This window comes from Xenopus laevis, chromosome 9_10L (genome assembly GCF_017654675.1).
Source record: "Xenopus laevis strain J_2021 chromosome 9_10L, Xenopus_laevis_v10.1, whole genome shotgun sequence".
In the NCBI taxonomy this organism is placed as follows: Eukaryota; Metazoa; Chordata; class Amphibia; order Anura; family Pipidae; genus Xenopus; species Xenopus laevis.
The window spans coordinates 80657862-80679713 of record NC_054387.1 but is presented as its reverse complement, the minus strand read 5'-3'; the positions used below and the strand labels follow the sequence as shown (position 1 = coordinate 80679713).

General features: G+C 38.6%; 1 protein-coding gene across 1 annotated transcript in view; it reads right to left on the bottom strand.

The window, feature by feature from the left end:
• itga4.L (integrin subunit alpha 4 L homeolog) overlaps positions 1 to 21852 on the bottom strand; it is a 74101-nt gene that overhangs the window by 32609 nt on the left and 19640 nt on the right. The window contains exons 3-9 of the mRNA XM_018236006.2: positions 16596 to 16702; positions 11985 to 12108; positions 11162 to 11229; positions 9347 to 9476; positions 7197 to 7282; positions 5903 to 5965; positions 5684 to 5821 (exon numbers count right to left, since the gene is read on the bottom strand). Coding sequence (XP_018091495.1) covers positions 5684 to 5821; positions 5903 to 5965; positions 7197 to 7282; positions 9347 to 9476; positions 11162 to 11229; positions 11985 to 12108; positions 16596 to 16702 — 716 coding nt within the window. The remainder of the gene's footprint in view (positions 1 to 5683; positions 5822 to 5902; positions 5966 to 7196; positions 7283 to 9346; positions 9477 to 11161; positions 11230 to 11984; positions 12109 to 16595; positions 16703 to 21852) is intronic.

Sequence of the window (21852 nt, the reverse complement as noted above, 5' to 3'; positions counted from 1 at the left end):
CACAATCAATACCGGTACAAAAGGTGAGGAAGGCCCTATGCAAAAGAGCATACACTCTAAAGGGAAGGGAGTAATACACGGTATGGGAGTGGGCAAGATTGAATTAAGTGGGTGAGAAATGTGGTACTGTATGTGGTGTTGCATTTGGTAGTTAAGCAGAATGAGGGTAGGCTTCTCGAAAGAAGTGCGTTTTAAGAGATTTCTTGAAAACAGAAAGGTTGGGAGAAAGTCGGACAGACCGTGGGAGAGAGTTCCAGAGGAGGGGTGCAGCCCTTGCAAAGTTTTGAGTGCGAGCATGTGAGGAGGTAATGAGAGAAGAGTTGAGTAGGAGGTCAGTATAGGAGCGAGTAAGCGGTTGGGTGTGTATATAGAGATGAGTTCAGAGATGTAGGGTGGGGCAGAGGGTCATTAATTTGGATTTGATTCTGAAAGGTAGCGGAAGGCAGTGCAGGGATTGACAGAATGGCATGGCAGAGGATGAGCGGTTGCTGAGGTGTATGAGCCTCGCAGCAGTGTTCATTATGGACTGGAGAGGTGACAGTCTCTGGAGGGGAAGGCCAATTAAAAGAGAGTTACAGTAGTCTAGACGCAATATGATGAGAGAGTGAATAAGAATTTTGACAGCATCTTGGGTGATAAATGATCGTATTTTGGATATGTTCCTTAGGTGGAAGTGACATGATTTAAGTGACTGGATATGAGGAGTGAATGACAGGGCAGAATCTAGGATAACCCAGGGCACCGGGCCTGGGGAGAGGGGGTGATAGTGGAATTGTTAACTATGATGGATACTTCCGGGATGTTACTGGTGTTAGTTGGAGGAAAGAGAACCATTTCAGTTTTAGAGAGGTTTAATTTAAGATAGCGTTGCGACATCCAGGTAGAGATAGCGGACAGGCAGGAGGAGACGCGAGTTAGGAGTTCTGGGTTGAGATCAGGAGATGAGAGATAGATCTGAGTATCGTCAGCATAGAGGTGGTAGTGGAAACCATACGAGTTGATTAATTTGCCGAGGGAGGAAGTATAGAGGTATATAGAAGTATAGACAGAGCCTTGAGGAACCCCAGCAGAAAGAGGTAGGGGAGAAGATGCTACTCCGTTGTAGGATACACTGAAGGAACGATTGGAGATGTAAGAAGAGAACCAGGATAGGGCTGTGTCACGAAGGCCAAGCGAATGGAGGGACTGGAGGAGGAGAGGGTGATCTACAGTGTCAAATGCGGCTGAGAGATCAAGCAGTATTAGTAGTGAGAAATGATTGTTGGCTTTTGCGGTTAAAAGGTCATTAGTTAGTCGAGTCAGGGCAGTTTCAGTGGAGTGTTGTGGCTTAAAACCAGATTGTAGGGGGTCCAGCAGGTTATTGTCAGAGAGGAATGAGGTAAGTCGGTTGTAGACTAGGCGCTAAAGTAGTTTAGAGATGAAAGGTAGCAGAGAGATAGGTCGGAGGTTGTCAAGATTGGAGGGATCAAGAGAGGGTTTTTTCAGAATGGGGGTGACAAGAGCATGTTTTAGTTGAGAAGGAAACAGTCCAGTTGAGAGCGAAAGATTAAATTGAGTTAAGGCTTTGATTAGACAAGGATTGGTATTGCAGAGAAGTTTTGAGGGAATTGGATCAAGCGGGCAGGTGGTAAGGTGAGAAGAGGCCAAAAGCTTTGAGACTTCCTCATCAGTGACAGGGGTGAAGGAGCACAGGAGAGACTGGGGAGTGTGCAGGGAGAGCGGTGGAAGTCTAGAGGGGTTGAGTAGTGTAATGTCCCTTCTGATAGTGTCAATTTTGTTTTTGAAGTGCTCAGCAATATCTTGAGCAGAGACAGATGTGCATGGAGGGGGTGGAGAAGGGGAAAGGAGAGTGTTAAAGGTGGAGAAAAGTTGTGCTGGTTTTTTAGAAAGGGAGTTAATGAGTGAAGTAAAGTATGTTTGATTGGCTTGGAAGAGGCTGGTGTTATAGGAGCGCAGGGCAGATTTGTAGCTCTAAATGTCTGATTCTGAACGGGATTTGCGCCAGCGACGCTCAAGTGCATGTGAATGTCTTTGGAGCACTTTTGTATGAGCAGTATGCCAAGGTTGAAGTGGTTTGGGTCTAGCACGTTTAGTTTTTATAGGAGCAAGTGGTGAGAGTACTATAGTAGACAGAGGTAGCCACATTAGGACAAGAGATGGCTGAGATATTAAAGTGAAGAGAGTCAAAGGAAAAAGAGAGATGTGACACGTCTACAGCTTGCAAGTCACGGTAAGTACGTGTTTGGGGAATAGCAGGGGGTGAAGAGGGAGTTAGTGAGAGTTGAAATGTGAGCATATTGTGATCAGAGAGGGGAAATGGGGAGTTAGTAAAATTGGTGGTTGAACAGAGATCCAGAGTGTTGCCATTGGAGTGAGAGGTGGAGTCTGAGCACAAAGATAAGCCTAGCGAGGAGGTTAGTGAAAGAAGTTTAGAGACAGAAGGGTTGTTAATGTTGTTAACGGTTATATTAAAGTCACCTAATATGATGGATGGGATGTTAGATGAAAGAAAGTAAGGAAGCCAGGCAGCAAAGTTGTCCAGAAATTGTGCAGTTGGTCCTGGTGGTTGATATATAACAGCAATGCAGAGTGAAACAGGAGAAAAGAGCCTAATGCAGTGTTTATTGATGTCACTTGTGGACATGATTCAATAAAACTTGTGAATTATAAGAAACAATGTATCTTCTAGGGATCCACCGAATCCACTATTTTGGATTCGACCGAACCCCTGAATTCTTTGCGAAAGATTCGGCCGAATACCGAACTGAATCCGAATTTGCATATGCAAATTAGGGGTGGGAAGACAAAAACATTTTTTACTTCTTTCTTTTGTGACAAAAAGTCACGCAATTTCCCTCCACGCCCCTAATTTGCATATGCAAATTAGGATTCGGTTCAGCCGGGCAGAAGGTTTCGGCTGAATCTGAATCCTGCTGAAAAAGGCCAAATCCTGGCCTAATCCCGAACCAAATCCTGGATTCGGTGCATCCCTAGTAGCTTCTACTTAGAAATATATCAAAATTAGGTATAAGTAGGAACCCCTGACAGCATGAACATTGCTCAAGCTGTTGGAGTAGACTCCCACATAACTCTTCTATTCAGACAGCCTCAGTCAAGCACTATGAATAATAATGCACCTCATTATGAGATTTAGAAAGGGTATTAGAAGACAATTTCGAAGAGAATAAGGGTCGCAAAAGTCTGCTAATAGCCCTATAGTTTACAATTGGTGGAGAATATCTTGTGAGAAAAACAAAAAAAGAGTCAATTAGGGCGTCCTAAACACATTTCAACACATTGTACAAACAAGCAGTGCAGTATTTAAATACAAGCAATAAACTTACAAAGAAAGAGGGCCTAACAAGTGCTGATGTGTAACTTCTACACAGCAGATAAAATACCAGGGACTTTTAACAACCAACAAGTCTGTCATTTCCACTTGAGTAGAAACCCCTTTGTAGCTCTACTAATAGATAATTGTCCTTTTGGTTGTACAGAGGTAATTTCCTTTCCTTAGCTCAGCAATTGTACAATATACCATTAAGAAATAATAAATACTAGGACAGGAAGGCTGCCAGTGCAGGATGTCATTATCTATATATCATATATCCACTTTATGTCTATTTATATATTAACATTTTTGATTTTGGCAACAGGTTTGTTTTTAAAATTCAGGTAATTTTTATTGACTTTACATCCCAGTAAGATCACAATATCAGTGCATGTAAAAGACAATGGTACTAAGACACAGACAACATTTGAGGTTACGTCAGTTAAAATCATATAGAACTACCTAGCATATCAAAAGGAGCGATGACAAATATTGCATTAAAAACACTTCAGCTTTATGATGTTACACTGCACTACCTTGGGTACGGTGAGGGATATACTATATATCAGTCCATGGGCCCCACATAGTGTGGAATTTGTAGGAACACCTCTCATAGTATATATTAGTTGCTAGTGGAACTAGTTCAGTTTAAATCCAGTTTCACCCTGATTTCTACTCTGATTTGAGATGATACATTTGTGGGTAAAATGAGTTTGGCTTTGTGTTATAGTGTACAGAAATCAAAGTACAGGTATGGGACCTGTTATCCAGAATGCTCGGGACCTGTGGTTTTCCGGATAATGGATCTTTCCGTAATTTGGGTCTTCATGCCTTAATTAAATCTACTAGAAATCTATTTAAACATTAAATAAACCCAATAGGCTGGTTTTGCTTACAATAAGGATTAATTATATTGTAGTTGGGATCAAGTACAAGTTACTGTTTAATTATTACAGAGAAAAAGGAAATCATTTTTAAAAATTTGGATTATTTGGATAAAATAGTGTCTATGGGAGACTCCGCAATTCAGGGCTTTCTGGATATCGGGTTTCCGGATAAGGGATCCTATACCTGTACTACTTTATCTATGTTCTCTATGTAAATACCATTGCCATTCCTGGGCAACATTCGGACCCAGGCTGCACAATGTCATAAGGTTAGAAACTGTTACTAGTTCTAACAACAATTATTGCCTTTTTCCTCTGTATATTCTTGGGTTCAGGATTTCCTTGCAGTGTGCAGGGGAAATGACAATCTCGTCAGACATTGAATGATAACTTCCTACACAAAATATAAATTTGATTCATTACTAATAGAGGAGAACTGATGTTATTTACTGTATATCAAATTTCATCTTGTGACATTATATTACGGTATATCTACATTCCAAGGGACTGTAATACGACTTGTAAATATGTTGCCTAGTTAATATTTTAATTTCCAGTCAATACACACGGGTACTGTAAGCAGCAGTGCTGTACCTAACCTTTCTTCATCATGCCTTACAGAGCTACCTTTGGCAGCCTTCCTATATCACTCTGCAATGAAAGAATTGTATTTAAAGGGAAAGTAAAAAAAAACAACACTTTGTCCAACAGATTTATCTTTTCTGGGCAAGGGCTGTAGTGGTAGTATATCGTATATGCCGTTCCTATATACATTACCCAATCGGCCACCCTTATAGTAGACAAAAATATGCCTACTGCTGATAATTAGGTTGGTGTAGTTAAGGTTCTGTTTCAAGGTAGCTAAATTGTGGGGACCCAGGACCTTTAAGTAAAAAAAAAAAGTTAACATGTGGGAATGCAAAGTGTTATCAAGAACTTGCAGGCATTTAGCTATAGCAATTCAGGGGCAAGGCTAATATACAGAACAATGTCAAAGCAGCACTCCAATAATTCGACTACATTTAGAGGAACATTCCCCAATGGGAGGACTCAGAGGAGTGATTGTTGGATAGGATCAGTAGGACAGTAGAAGTAGGTAGGTAAAGACTGCTCAGCTGCCTAGTGTTGCATGACTTAGGCTATGGTGATGCTGGTTGGGGGTTGTGAGCGAATAAGTGTTATATATATCTATATATATATCTATATATATATCTATATATATATATATATATATATATATATATATATATTCACAGCAGTCATAAACACACATTGGCTCTGTGTGTAAAGACATCATAGATCAACCACTCATTAATCAGTTTAATGCAAATACTACTACTGTCTAGGGAATGAGTCTGAGCAGCTAGGAGAGGAATTCCAAATGTGTCCCTATTGATATTATACACAGATTCATCCTGTATAAATCAAATTTCCCTGAATAAATAACATAAACAGAAATACTTACACCACCAGTGTTCATGTAGACAAAAACCCTCCCTTCCTCTCGAATGGTACTTTGCATGGGTGCTCCCACCAACAGGTCTGACAGTCCATCTCCATTCAAATCTGCAGCGCACACTGCAGCCCCAAAGTAGGAGCCAAGCTAAGAAAAACAAAGATACGTGTGAGTGTGAATTGGAGTGAAAAGGACATTTTTTCCCCCAAACACAGGCTAAACACACACCTTTTTACCTCCGGCTTCAAATAAAATAGTCAGTTGTTTTTCATCGTAAGTGAATATGTATGCCTAGGAGGGATAAAAAAATATTGTTAATACAGTAAAAAAAAGATGCTGTCTCCGCTTTAGGATCTTTGAATTTTTATTTCTGAAAAAAAAAAAAAACATTCTAAATATAGTTGATTAAAAATTCTGTACCATTTATGAAATAACCAATTCCTCTTCACACCCCCACTCTGAGCAACCTGTTTCTCTTCTTTCTCTCTTTATGCAGTAGGTGGAGTCAGTTTTTGATGGACAGTAAGGTCTAATACATCCTTTGGGGGGGGGGGGGCTGCACCCTTAACCTAGGTGCTTACTCTCTAAAAATCAGAGTGCAGGGTGTTTGCCAGAGTTTGTTCATTTGTTACCTTTAGATTGTGCTGGAGTTAGTTATTTGAGTTATTCTGCTAAGAAATGGAGCCCCCCTAAAAGATGTATTAGACCTAGCTGTCAATCAAAATCTGACCCAGACCTCAGCATGAAGAGAGCATGAAGAGTGACAGGTTGTGGAGTGTGAGATACTGAAGAGCAACTTGATTATTTCTGAAACGGTACAGAATTATTAATCAATTGTATTTAGATAGTGTCTTATTTCAATGAGAAGAAGCTTGTATTAAATTTTGATTTTGCGACAGATCTCCTTTAACAGGTTTCTGAACAGGGACATTACAGTGCTATCTAAACTCACTTGAACCCCACTCTGAAACCAGAAATTCAGAAAACATCTGCAACCCTTCTTAATCTTGTAGGCAATAAGGAATAATATATGGAGCTGGTTTCACTTTGGGCTAAAAATAAATATTATCTTTAAAAATGGTCCCTTTATTGGAACTACCCATAGATCTTCTACAAGCCCTGTCTGTGTTTTAAATGAGGGGTGGGCGTGTCCTAACGGTTCCTGCCAGAAGCACAGTAGGAGGGGGATAGCCAATCACAGCCCTGCAGTCACACAAGAAAAGACAGGCTTCAGTTCCCTATAAGGTTAGCATAGTTTCTGATTGGTTCCTATCCTACAGTACATTGTTCTGAGTGCCACCGGCTACCCTGCACAGCCTGGGAATGGATACAGTAGGAAGTGGAAAAGATGGGCGGGACTAGTAGAGTTTTTGCAGAAATTTTCAATTAAGTAACCAGAAACGCAACTTTTTCATGCCCATTCCTTCCATATCTAAAATAGTTAATACACTGGTACATTCTTGTTTGTTACATAATATGTCTCCTTTAAAGGAGCAATGGGAAAGAGAGATAGTGCCCTTACTTTACCAGTCTGTTCCTGTTGTGGGGCTCCTCCGATAACTTCATAACTGGTTGGGGTTCGAAAATGGCCAGCTCCAACGGAGTACCCTAGAAATAATAAACACTTTCTTAGACCAAATGATTAGTCCTCAGCACATAAACTGCTCAATATAGTTGTCTGAACACCTTTCAAATGCAATTAATTGGTAAACAGTATGGTTCCTGGTTTCCCCTATTAGCTCAGTCTTCCAAGAAGGAGCAGACTGAATGCACACTCCATGTTGGCAGAGCTGTTAACCCTAGGCCAATCTACTATTTGTGTTTATAGGGTCACTAAACCTAAAATATTTTATTTTATACTCAAAAGGGCATTCTTCTTTATCCTCTAATGCACTACAGATGAAACTAATCACCTGATAACCACACACATGTATGGTAATAGAAGGCATCATACAACAGGATATTCAGAGCTAAACAGACTACTCAATTAAATTGCACCCTGGTCAGTCAGTCTGGTCTAAATTTAATATACTGGACAACTATCTTGCTCCATGTGTTGCCAACTTTTGCCCAGTTTCTAGGGTATAGTGTCTCCTTGCAACAATAAAGCTGATAAAAATCTATACTGGAGAGCTGCAGAAAAAACAGCTAAATAATTACACACAAAAAATGAAAGACCAACTGCAAACTGTCTCATTATTTCACTATTTCTATCATACTAAATAATTTACTGCCCCATTAATTAGGAGGAGGTGCAATTAAAAAACGCAGGTTCTGTTTCATGGTAGCAGTACATTTTACAAACTGAAAAGGGGGACCCAGGGACAAGTAAAAAGACACAATAATGTAAACATGTTTACAGGCCTCCACAGTGGAAACCTAAAGTGTAATCAACAACTTGCAGGCATTTAACTATAGGAATTCAGAGGCATGGTAATATAAAGAACGATGTCGAAGCAGGAGGTGGTTACAGAATGTAACCACTTCCCTTAACCCATCTGGTTCCTGAGAAACAATATGTTCTGCATTCTGCAAGTATTTATACAAGTAGAACATTCACAAATGTATATATAACTATGAACTACCACCTGTAATATGCCATCATCCTTTCTAAATTATATATTATTAGTATCTATACAGGGTGGAGGGCTCTAGGAAAACCAAATAGCAGTAGACAAATACACCATGTAAGGCTATATACTTTATTGTTATTCATTATAGCATTAAATACTGAACTAAGGGGACTGTGATAAAGGGGTTGCTGCTTGCTTTTTAATGATTTTAACCAGGTATTGTCTATAATGAGGTTATAAGTGTTACAAATAAGGTATTCTTTTTATTCTAACTGTGTGAGGTGTCTAGCACCAATCACTGAAAGTCATGTGTTGTATTTGTATATTGACACATGATTTGCATGTAGCTCTGCATGGGATTAAGCTCAGTAGCAAGAAGAGACCTACTGGAGAAATTATAAAGGAATTAAAGGACAAGCAAGGCCTGAAAACATGCTCTAATTTGCTAGGGCAATGGCACAGGGCAAAGTTGGCTCCTCTTATAGTTAGGAACCCTTTGCAACTTAAGTTACCCAACTGTGTGTGTGAACCACTTTTACTTTTTGGGGTATTCTGGTGTGGCATTCCTTCTCCAGTACATGGAAGGTGTGTACTTGATAATATTGTGCTGCACATTTCCAGTGAATAGCAGAAGGGCCACATTTAAGAAACTCAGATGGTAAGTGAGGGTTACATGGGGAGCTGCAACTTAAGTAGCTTAGAGCTTTTCATGGGTAGCAGCACAACACCCCTATCCCTGCTGTAAGACATATTTTTTGGGGGAGCTTTACTTGTCCTTTTAAATAAATATGTTGTTATGATCCTTAAACAGTGGTATTATTCAGTGTCAGAGTTAAAGAATCATTATAAATCCACTAACTAATACTCATGATAAGATTCATAAGATCTATCTGCCCCCTAATACAGTATTCCAACATATTCCATCTCCAAAGTTGCCCATGCATTATCTGCCTTAAAAGCTCAGCAGATGCAGGTTAGACAGCCCTTCTAGGCAAACAAAATTAATAGGAAAAAAGCAAACGTTTAGGAATAACAGTAGATGCGGGGGAAGGAAGATAAACTAGAAATAAAATTCACAGCTGAAAAGATAAAAAATTACCTAAATAGCTCCCAAATTTCACAACGTTGTTTAAATCCACATAAGACTTGTATGTGTTCTCAGTAGTATTGTAAACAAATATAGAACCTGTCCAGTAGAATGATCCAGGAGCCCCCATAACGATTACATCCTAAAAACAAAGAACATAAACTATGTTTAGGTTTTGTATAAATCCAATGCCTCAGAGAATTTATGTTTATATCAGCTCCTTGTTTGAAAATCCAGAGATGTGGCAAATACTTCACACGACAAGGTAATAAGTCACGCAAGCAATGGTGCATGCTTATGTTAGGTTAGGATTTAGTAGTTTACTCCTCAAACCCAACATCAAGTGTAATATAAACTCCAACATCTGTTCTGCTAGATACAGCAAAGAATACCCTGGAGACCAGTCTAGCAATTGTAAGGTTTGAAATATTTTCTTCCCATTGTTGCATTTGCCAAGCTATGCACATGTTTTCTATCAACAATACAAGTGTGGAAATACATTGTACTCTTTCATATGCTGTGATTTTGGATATCTGCATTCCATTTTAGGGATGCACCAAATCCAGGATTCGGTTTGGCCTTCACTCTAATTCAGCCAAATACTTAGGGACAGATCAAAATTGTGGAAAAACAAAAGACTGATTTGTTTCAAATTTTCTGAACTTGAATTTTCAAGGTTTTCTTTTTCAAAGAAAAAATCTAGAACATTTGAATGAAAACATTTGGTAGTTAAAACTTACAGAGCTTCTCTTGATTTCAATGGGAATGCTTTCAATTCAATAATAATAACAACACTTTTATAGAGTGTTTGCCCCATGGGACTCTAAAACACATTATTGCTTGATAAGATGATTCTTATTGTACTTAAAAATCTTGGGTTAATAGATATGTATACGTTTTTAAAAACATCCAAAGATGCCCTTTTGTGGATGGCAGAGTTACTATATTGTGGATGCTACATGATAGAAAGCACAAGATCCAAAGGGTTTTAGTGTAAATTTTAAAAATTCAAAAATACACAAATTTGAAAATGAATAAATGGTCTCATGTTTGGCCAAAGGAAATCTGAACCCTATTATCTATATAACGTAAATGAACTGGAGATAAAAGTGATATTTCTTTCAATTCCATTTTTTCAGGGGGGATTAAAAGTTTGTATGTGAATGTGAATGTGCAAGGGTTTAGATCCATACTTTTCTGGATATTTTGTGAAGAATTCAGTATTCTGCTGGAATTATGGACAAGGTTTGTGCAAATCTTTGTGACTCCAGTATCTGTCGAAGAATCTTGCTTCTGATTGCAGAGGCCAGATTTGAACTTGAATTTCGAGAAAGATGTCTGCATTGTAGGTAAATGAACAAAACTCCAAAAGTGATCTACTATAATGAACTCATAATTAGTGATGGGCGAATTTCTCCCGTTTTGCTTTGCTTTCGAAACGTAAATTTTGACGCTGGCGTCAAAATATTTTTGATGCCAGCAACAATTCTGACGCCCATTAAAGTCGAATTGTGGCGAATGTATTCGCCGGCGGCGAAACGTGGAAATTTGCCGCAAATTCACACCTGGCGAATAAATTCACTCATCACTACTCATAATTGCAAATAAAAGAGAGCTAGAGTTGTTCAAACTGTAGTTTCCTTGGAGGTCTTCTGGAAGGTAGCCAGTGAAGAAAGTTATTATGACATAAGATGTAGAAGACATCTATCCCTTAATAAAGTGAAATGTAACAAACTCTGTTAGTTGGTGATATGGAGGTTGGTACGGTGTAAACAACTCTTAAAGCTACGACTTTGCAAAAGCCTTTATCTGATATGTTAAGCTTACCTCTACATAGAAGGTAGAAATTCCAGCTTGGCAAGAACCATAATTATCCCCAAACTTTCGAACATGATCTGCAATAGGAAAAACATTTTATTATATGACATTTTAGATTTTAGCACAAATAGACAGTGTAAAGCGGTATTTTCTCAAACAGTGGGGGTCAGATTTTAATTGTGAGGCTTGCTGTCATATCTGCTCAGGACAAGGTAGATTTGTTGCTACCTATACATCACGGTATTAGCTCCTATTTAATAGGTACACATCAAGTTTAACATTCTGTCCAATTGAAACCTTCCTTATTTCTAGTTGATCCACAGGAGGGTGAAAAAATTCTTGAGGGAAAAGTTAGTTTCCTGGTCCAGTTGAGCAGACCAATGCCCATCTCAAACCCTCTGACTTGCAACCTGGACCACTGAGCCGCTATACTCCCTGCCCCTTCTCTGCTACCTTACCCTATCCATGTTTCCTGTGCATTTAACCCAACCCAGGGACCTGCAAAACCAGACGTGATGTCACTGGTTAGCAGAAGTGATGTCACTCTTGAGGCAGATCAATGAGGTCAGGGGGGGAAAAAAACTTTTAATTCAGGGAGGTGGGGGGAATGAGAGCCTGCAATTGACCCAGGTACCCAAACTGCCTGTTTGGCCAGGTAATCGAGGACTTCCTTCCCGAAATCTGTCCACTTTGTGGGTATTACTTGGGTACTCGTAGGTACCCGATCCAATGCAGGAATCTAATTTCGGGCTCCAGCCGCTTACAGACGCAAACACCAACTTTGCCTATTTAGAAAAACTTTAAAATGAGACTTCAGTTTATGCATCAATACCTTTATAACACGGGCAAATCCTCTTGCTCAGCTCAGTTCGGAAATCAGCAGGAATCCCATAGCATACACCATAAGGAAGCTTGTGGTCACTGAAATGTATATTCTTCCACCTGTGACCACATGCCTGTCAGTAAGACAGAGAAGCACGTGATATAGTGAGTGATATAATATGAATAAGGTTTGACTTTCAAACTTGTTAATAAAGAATAACAGAAAAAAACAGCACATTATACAGCAGATCTGTCTTTACAGGGGATTCAAATAGGCACAATTCGCAGCAGCTGTAGGTACGAAGAGTGGTGTACAGTAGTTATTTTATATGCTGTCAGGGCAACACTTTTTATGGGTTTTGTGCAACTTGAAGTTTTCAGCTACTGATTAAAGTACAGCTCTCAACACCCACTGACAGCCAATAGTTGTGTCAATGGATCTGGCCCATCTATTTTTTTGATCAGCTGGCTCTTATATTCATCATAATGGTCCTGTGGAATGACTGGTTGGATGGAGAGAACTCATCCATGTGTGGCCAGCAGTAAGTTGTCAACACACTGCTCTCATGCCTGCTTACAGTGAGAAAAGGAGAATAGTATTGGAAACATATATATATATATATATATATATGTAGAGTAGGGGAACCGGCACTCACGAAATGGAGGTCTAGCGTGCCTGGGTGCAGTCCAAGATCAGTAACATCGATTAGGCAAAGTAGAGATCGCACTCGCAGGACTTACTTTTAATAAAGTAACTTTATTGTGGACAGGTGCACCTGTCCACAATAAAGTTACTTTATTAAAAGTAAGTCCTGCGAGTGCGATCTCTACTTTGCCTAATCGATATATATATATATATATATATATATATATATATATATATATATATATATATATATATATATATTAAAAGACCTTACAGATTCAATGAGGACAAGTATTTTCCAGTAGTCATATGGTAGTTTGCTTCCATCAAGGGATTTCAGGTAAAGGGGCTCATTAACAATATACCAGTACCAGCCCTCCAGACCAAATTAGTCAGCCTATTGTCCAGAGTGTTGAGGGGGAACCCCCAATAGACTTCCCTATCAATATCTCTGTCAGCCTGCAGTACCAGCTTGATTAGGCCCGGTGTGTTGGTGGGCAAATCAGGCAGAGATTAGCTTGTTTGGTGAAGCCTCTATGTGAACCAGCAGACTACTGTAGACCCTATTTGGCAGTGCAACTGGTTTTCATTCAACCAAAACTTGCCTCCAAGCTGGAAATAGAAAAATAAGCACCTGCTTTGAGGCCACTGGGAGCAACATCCAAAGAGATTGGTGAGCAACATGTTACTCACTAGCCACTGGTTGGGGATTATTTTGTGACCCAAATTAATGATGGGTCACAAAAGAAATTAACATGATTTGGGGGAAAAAAACATTAAAATATTGGAGCTGTTTAAATACAGGTATGGGACCTGTTATCCAGAATGCTCGGGACCTGGGGTTTTCCGGATAACGGATCTTTCCGTAATTTGGATCTTCATACCTTAAATCGACTAGAAAATCATGTAAATGTAAAATAAACTCAATAGGCTGGTTTTGCTTCTAATAAGGATTTATTATATATTGGTTTGGATCAAGAACAAGGTACTGTTTTATCATTGCAGAGAAAAGGGAATTTTGGATTATTTGGATAAAATGGAGTCTATGGGAGACAGTCTTCCCATGATTCAGAGGTTTCTGGATAATGGGTTTCCAGATAACAGATCCCATACCTTTACACTTTTTGACAGAAAGCAGCACATTGCTATTTATTTGTGTAAAAAAATCGAATAAGAAGTGGAAATTATATGTCTTTATGCCTTTAAATGAACAACCACAATGGGTGGGAAGCATAGTCCTGAGAATAAAGAGGCCATCAGAATATTCCCTTTACAGAGGATAGAGGTATTTGTACAGATTAACCACATTGACACAAAGATTTATTTTGCTTTAATGAAAACAAACTTAATTTTGAAAGCCTTTGTTCCTAACTGAAGCCCTTAATCCATTTGCTCTGCTCTTCTCCAAACTATGTAAGTGAAATAATATCTTAGTAGCACATTGTGAAAAGCTTGAAGGGGAAAGTAAACTGAATTTAAAGCATGTTAATTGCTGGCCATAAACTGTGGACACTGAGTAAAACTTTATACAAATAGGAACTAAGCTTTCTTTTTTCCACTTAGAGCCAGACAGTAGCAGATAAAATGCTGTTTATTAGGAGTTAAAGTGCTCCCTCTATACACATAAAGCTGGCCATAGACTCCAAGATCCGCTCGTTTGGCGACATCGCCAAACGAGCGGATCTTTCCCCGATATGCCACTAAACTGCATGGCTATATCGGGGGTAATTCGAACGTTCGGCCATATGGCCGAACGATCGAATTACGATTCGCCAAGCGGCTCCGACGGGTCGGTCGGGTAAAAATCCAACCTTCCCGATCGATATCGTGGCCAGATATCGATCGGGAAGACCCGTCGGAAGCCCCCATACACGGGCAGATAAGCTGTCAAATTGGTCCAAACGACCGATATCGGCAGCTTTATCTGCCCATGTATGGCAACCTTAGGGGAATAAATTACTTCTGATTGATATTATTTTCTCTGCATTTTTAGTTAATAGGCAAATTAAAAGAAAAACATACTGGGGGGGGGTCATTTATAAACACTGGGCAAATTTGCACCTGGGCAGTAACCCATAGGAACTAATAAGTGATTTTTTTTAAACCAGCTACAGGGTAAGCTCTGAAAGCAATCACCTGATTGGTTGGTTGCCATGGGTAACTGCCCAGGTGCAAATTTGCCCAGTGCTTATAAATGACCCCATTGTGCTTTAATTCTAAAACTGCATTTTTCTGAAAAAAATATTTTCTCCCTTTAGTGCCTCGTTTTCTACTACTACTACTTTTAAGTAATGTTTTCCCGGATTTTACATCAAAATTTTGTCCTGATGTTCCCAAAAAACTGCTTTTTTCCCCTTTGAATGTTATTATTTGTGAAACAAAGAGGTTTACAATACTAACCAGATGTATATTTTGCCTTGGGGGTGGGGTCCAGAATTCAGGCCGAAGAACTCCAACCTCTGGCCAGTGTGCCCAAAAGTTTTGGCTAAGTTTATTTAAGCCTTTGGAAGTTTAGAATCATGGTTGCCCAACCAAGCTGAATGTAAATCTTCTGAGCGAAAATATGCAAACTGGCAACATTTTTCAAACTGGACATGTTTTTTTTTTTTTTACTAAACATTAGATTCATTCGCTCATTCCTACTCTTTATCAGTGGGGGTAACCAAACTTATAGTTTGATACTGAAATGTGTCCTGTGTATAGTACTTGTGCTTTGGGAGGCTCAATGCATTTACAAGCCACTAGGCAGGCACATTAGAAGGCAATGACATTGTTGCCTTTAATTTTAGAGGCTGAGCTCCTTTTCAACTATTTCCCTTGTCAAATGGTACATACAAAGTGCAGCTGTGTCTTTGTTGTAGATCCCACCACTGTAGTTTTGTAATATCTGTCACTTCAGAAGTGGTTAAACAATTTCTCTGCAGATTCAGAGCATAGATGACTGAATCTGTCTTCACTTCCGGAGCAGTGACCTCTAAATATGTCAACCACTTGTTAGATAAATATGTCTCTAGGAACTGCGGTGAAATGAAACTTTGACCCTTACTAGACATTTTGTATTGTAAGTTCCCACCTAAGTAAGATGAAGCACCATTCAAACTTCTTTTTATAATCAGTACTTTTTTTTAGTACTTTTGTTATTATAATAATAACATCAATACTAATAATAACAAACAATAATAATGATAATTATTATTATTACTATTATTATTAATGGAGCCCCAACCATGGACCAAGTATATGTTTGTGGTTGAAAGAAGAAAACAATCCTTAATAAAGTGTAAAGATACAAGAATTAAGACTACAAATCTGTGCCAAGGTCACCAAAGTTAACAAAAACACTTCTGAATTATAAGTTTCCAGTGTTTCAGTTGTTATTCCAATTTCTTATTGATGCCATAAGTTTACTTCCCCTAGAAATGTGTTCCACAACCCACTCCCTCTGTATATGGGTTCCTAAGGTCAGCATACTGGGGGAATGGTAATTTATATTGAATGTGAAAAGTCCATTGCTGAATGTTGATTCTATACTTATTGACAAAGCAAGATTACGTGCAATAATTTTATATGCCTTGTATGCATTGTCTAGCACTAAGAATGTAAAAGTTCTACCTGGCCTGCAGGCCCTGTGTGTGTGTGTGCAGAAGGGGAATAAAGCACGGACCTTAGAAATATTTTTCTCAAAAAGATAAGAAAAAAATAAAGAAAAAACATTTAAAATGGAAATATGGTAGCCCAGTTTTTATTGATTAAAATGAGGTTGTTCTCTGGGGAAAACCTTATTATTAAGAAGAAATTGTTGATGATGGCCCTTTTGCCTTTTTATTAACCAGAACTTCGGGACTGGACCTTCCCCTCATCAAGATAGGTATGCCACACTAGCTGGTATTAGCAGTGGACGTTTTACCAAAATGGTAAATTAAGCCACCTTGAAAAGTTTTTTCATTTACCACATGGGTTACCAGTGTTACTCACCAATAGCTGTCCATCTTTTGTTGACTGTCTAGATAAACTCACACCCAGCCACTGGTTATCTTGCTCTTCCTTACAGGTCTTGCCACATTTAGCTCCATTTGGATGCCCTAGGGGAAAAAAAGTTGGTCATTTTTGGATCTTATACCATGTTTCATTTGCCATAAAAGAATCACAGCAGAGACTAATAAAAATGACCATTAGTTTCAGCTCATAATATATATGCCCTTTTGCATGTGTGTATTACAAGTGGGGAGCTTTAACTAACTTTCAGAAAAGTCACAAAGATCATTACCTGTGGCATCAGTCTCTGCACTGACCAACATTTCAACATACGTTTAGTCAATTCTGATCCAAGTACAATCTGCTAAATTTACCCCTACAGCTAAATGGGTAAATTAATCTACAATTTGACTATGTACGCAAGCAGACAAATTGTGCAGTAAAGGCCCTGATTTGATCAGATGGATGATTCTGCACAAATCCCATACCAAAATTTGGTCACCTGGACTCAAATACATAGGGAGATGTCAGCCATATTGGTAAAAGCTGTGTTACATTGCCTACCCGCATATAGACTGTTTAGTTCACACATATTAATTGCATATACCTGTAGCTGATTAGTACCACATACATTTTGTCTAATTAAGATTACAAAAATGATGCGTTGCATTTAAGAATTTTTTAAAAAGATACACATACTTGTGCAAAATGTGGTCTTATATTATCTCGAATCCTCTCATGTTACCAGGCTTAAATACACTGCAAACGTTACTACATCTAGAAATATGTTTAATTTCTATTAGCTCCCACACTTGACAGTTTGATATACCAATTTTCAGCTGCAACACATTTTCCTGGGTAAATGAGGCTTTGTCACATGTTTGACAGATGCTTGATGAATTCCTATAATTGACATCAAAGATTAAAGGAATTTGGGCATTTTCTTATAGTTCTAATAGTCTTTCCAACATTCCTCAGAGTATAATTTATAAGTCTTTAATTTACATAACTCATTCAAATGATCATCAGTCTTTTCTTGTATTGTCAGCCAGACATTTTCCTAAATAGCACTTATATATTTCTCATATAGATGACTGCGACATCTTCAAAATAAAAATCCATATTGGAGCAAAACTAAAGATTGTATCAAACACCTATTTGTTTGTTTATTTGTGTCACGAAGTAAAGGAACAGTAACACCAAAAAGTGAAAGTCTTTTAAAGTAACCAAAATATCATGTAGTGTTTCCCTGCACTGGTAAAACTGCTGTGTTTGCTTCAGAAACATTACTATAGTTCATACAAACAAGCTGCTGTGTAGCAATGGCTATATGGCACAGGTTAAATAGTGGATAACAGATAACACCATTATGTTCTACAAAGCTTATCTGCTATCTGCTGTGTAACCTGAGCCTTTTCTCCTTTGAATGGCTGCCAACATTGCTACACAACAGCCTTTTTTATAAACAATAATAGTGTTTCTGAAACATACACAGCAGTTTTACCAGTACAGGCCAACACTGTATTATATTTTTATTACTTTGAAACACTTTCATTTTTTGATGTTACTGTTCCTTTAAACGCTCGACTGCAAGCAGCATTGGAAATTCTCCTACATGAAGTATCTATTGGTATGATCCACACTGCCTTATATTCTGCATACACAGTTAGAAAACAGGAAGTTTGCTATATTCATAGCACTTCAAATACATCTCAAGGCTGTGGTAAGAAACCTGTCAAAAAATATTTTCCTGCACTACAAAGTTTGCTAAAAGCAGGGCTGGAAATAGGGGTAGGCAGAAGAGACACCTGCATAGGGCGCAAATATGTGGGGGTGCTGGGCAGGTACCTGTTCAAATGTCTTCTGCCTACCCCTAGTCCAGTTGGTTCACTCGCTGCTGCTCTTGCCTCCCTCCTCTCTCCTCCCCTCCCCTATATCACTCTCCCCTCCCTTCGTCACTCCCTCCAAACCTCCCCTGCCCTTCCCCTTCATTACTCACCCCTCCATTACTTCTCATGGCGCATGTGGATATGCACACACACACAGGGGGCTAGGGTGCCCTGTCGGCCTGGCCTGGCCCTGAGTAATTTCTAACCCATGAAATGTTGTACTTCTTAAATTTATTTAAGTGACTTTCAGGCTTTAGGGTTTAAATCCCCTTTAGCATATGGTCATGGACTCCTTACAAACAGCATTTCAAAGTTAACAGATATATGAATAATTACTTATCAGTATTACTCCTATATTAACGGAAGCAAGCCTGCTCATCTTGGATCTCCCCCCAATTTGGCCTTCAGCTTGGGTTTACAGGAATGTATGAGGCAGTAAACAAGCATCTACCCTATATATATTTCCCTAACAGGCCTTCAGACTGGCCCTAATGTCCATTGATTTGATTTTCTTTAGGCCACTGCCAGTGGTGTAACTAGATATTATTGGCCCGTAGCAAATTATTATTATATATCACAAGCCCCCAAAATATCTAGAGGTTGACTTGTTTTACAAATATTTATTGAAATGATATATGAATTAGGAGCTCAGGGGGTCCTATACCTCTGGGGTCCCCCTGAAGCTGCAGAGTCTGCTTCCTCTGCAGGCCACTGCCACACTGGTCTGATTCTCGGCCTGCAGATAAAAGTAAACAGAGAATCAGCCCTTATGCTGATTCAAGCGTAGGGGCTGTTTCTCGTCCTATGGTTATCTGCAGGTTGAGAATCTGCCCATTGTGGCCATGGTCTTATATGTATGAGTAAAACAACCAACTTTATTGTGTTTATAGGACTGCTGGTTAGTTTGGGTCAACACTGAGCAGAGGAATTATGGTGGGAAAATTCTGCAAATATCTCTCAAAACTCAAGTCCTTTCGGGTCAGGTCACCAAGATTCTCCAGACTAAGTGAATTTATAAATGTCGCCTTAACTGCCGACCCTGATATGATTAACACAGTTCAGAAAAAAAATACAAATTCCTCAATTTGCATCTTTTGTCAAGGACTCTGCTTTTCAGTTATGAAATAAATAAATACGTTTTCTATAAATACATATCCTGTGAATTGCATGTCTTGCTATATACAATGCCAGATGTATAAAATATGGAAGACAAGGACAAAGGCCAGGGCAGATTTTAATGAAACCACTTTTGACCCCAGGCGTGGAGTAGGGGATTTATTATGTTGCGCAACATTTACTCTTAGTAATAGAAGTCATGTGTCAGCGTTATCTTTTTCTGAATGATCAGATTACTTTTTGCAGAAATCTATTTTAAGTCACTGTCATGTGAATTTTTTGAACAACATGTTGAAAAACACTAGCAATTGCACACTAGTATATGTTTAGCAGAGGAGCCACAGTAAAACTCTTTTTATTAGTGTGCTAAGAAACAGATAAACCATTCTTTGACCTAGTTAGTTATCTAGTTAAGTTAGCTGGGACAAAGGGTTTTAATTATAGTCCTACTCTTAGCATTGTTCTTGGTGTATCCATTGTTGTGTACTTTAACTTATATCACAATAAACTGGTCACCAGATTTTAAAGTGTTGATTAAACAAATATTGAGAAGCTTTAGAAGACTGAAGATATGGAACATAGGTTTCTAAACTAGCAATATATGGTTATTGTTTATCTCATCATTTCTTGAACGATAGTTTTTTGGTATATATTCAGAACTTTACTGCTATCAAACACTTCTTATGGGACTGAGTGTTAACGTCCAAAATTGTGTACGAGGCACAGCTCAAGAAGTATGCTTAGGTGTTACTGGCATCAATCAGTTCTAAACTATTTCCACTGCAAACCTGCCCACTAATACACACTTCACACTCCAGCAAGACATGGTCTCACTCTACTACTCTTCTCCTGCTCCCAATGACAATTTGTAAGTCTATAAGGCCACTGTCTCCTGATCCATCTGATATTTCACCCACCATTACCTTTACCTGCAACAGATAATAAGATGGAAATAGACCCTTACCCTAAATTTAGCAAAGTGAAGATCAGGCAGTACTAGTAATAGGTGCTCACTGGTTGTACAATGAGTTCTTAAATGAGAACCTACTTGCTCCAATCAACCTACCAACCTACCGGCTCCCTTTAACAGTACAGAAGAAAGCTACAGCAGTTGTACAACCCGTTAAAAGGTAATCTGCAGTAACCATTGGCAGATCATTTACCAATATTTAGAAATAAATCCTGACATATTACTCCTACAGTCAATCTATTATTGACATTGTGATAACACCAATCAGTGTATCTGCCTGTACTTGTTGGCCTGCCCAGTAACATTGGTCTAGTTTCTCTGCCAAACCAGAAGCAATTTTTATAACATATGAAAAGAGCCGTTCAAGACCTCACAGTTTTCTGTATTGTTTCATCTCTGCCCATTAAAGAATTTCCATTTAGATGGGTTTATGCCTCCTAAAAAGATTGGTGTATCGCATGAACACTGCGCAAATGAGGTCAAGACAACATTAGCAATCATTTTTGCTAATCTTTGGTAGCAGCAAGTATCATAGAGAATTAGGTGATGTCATATAAAATTATATACTTATGTAAATAACAGCAAGTATTCTTCAAGAATCCAGAATGAATAACATTTCTATAAATACTAAGCTCATATCACAACTGTTAAATATAATATGGTCATTCCAGCCCACCTTTGGTCTGTGTGTATGGGCTACACTTTCCCAGGCAACTGGAAATGAAATTGTCCCACTGAGCTCAGTGCAATTTACAACATTAACATGTGAAAGCAAATGTTACATGTTCTGATCAACTGAAATAAAGAGCAATTCCAAAATATATTGGTAAAATATATTGGTAAAACAGAACAATCTCTGGCCCTAAAATTAATTTGCTGTGGGGAAAAAATGCGCATGTCGCAATCTAATATTCTACGTTAGGCTTTTATTGCGTTATGAATCTTAACTGCACATTTCAAACCTTTAACACCAGCTCTGTTTCGTTAAATATTTTGTCTCAAAAAACGGTTTGCGATTGTGAAATTTATTACATACACTGCGCATGCAAGCTATAAAATTCGCAATCGCTATCCTATTGTGACATAAGGGGACATTCGCATTTCCAACAATTCTCGCGTTAGTGACCTATATTACATTCCCCCAATAGTATCTAAACCATAGACTCCAGTGTGCTAAAAGTTGAGAGCTGTATGTGTGCAAGAATAAAATCTTCGTTAGAAGTTCTGTTTATTATAAATCTAAGCCACATGCTTTATTATTGTTCATAAGAAAGTCTTTAGT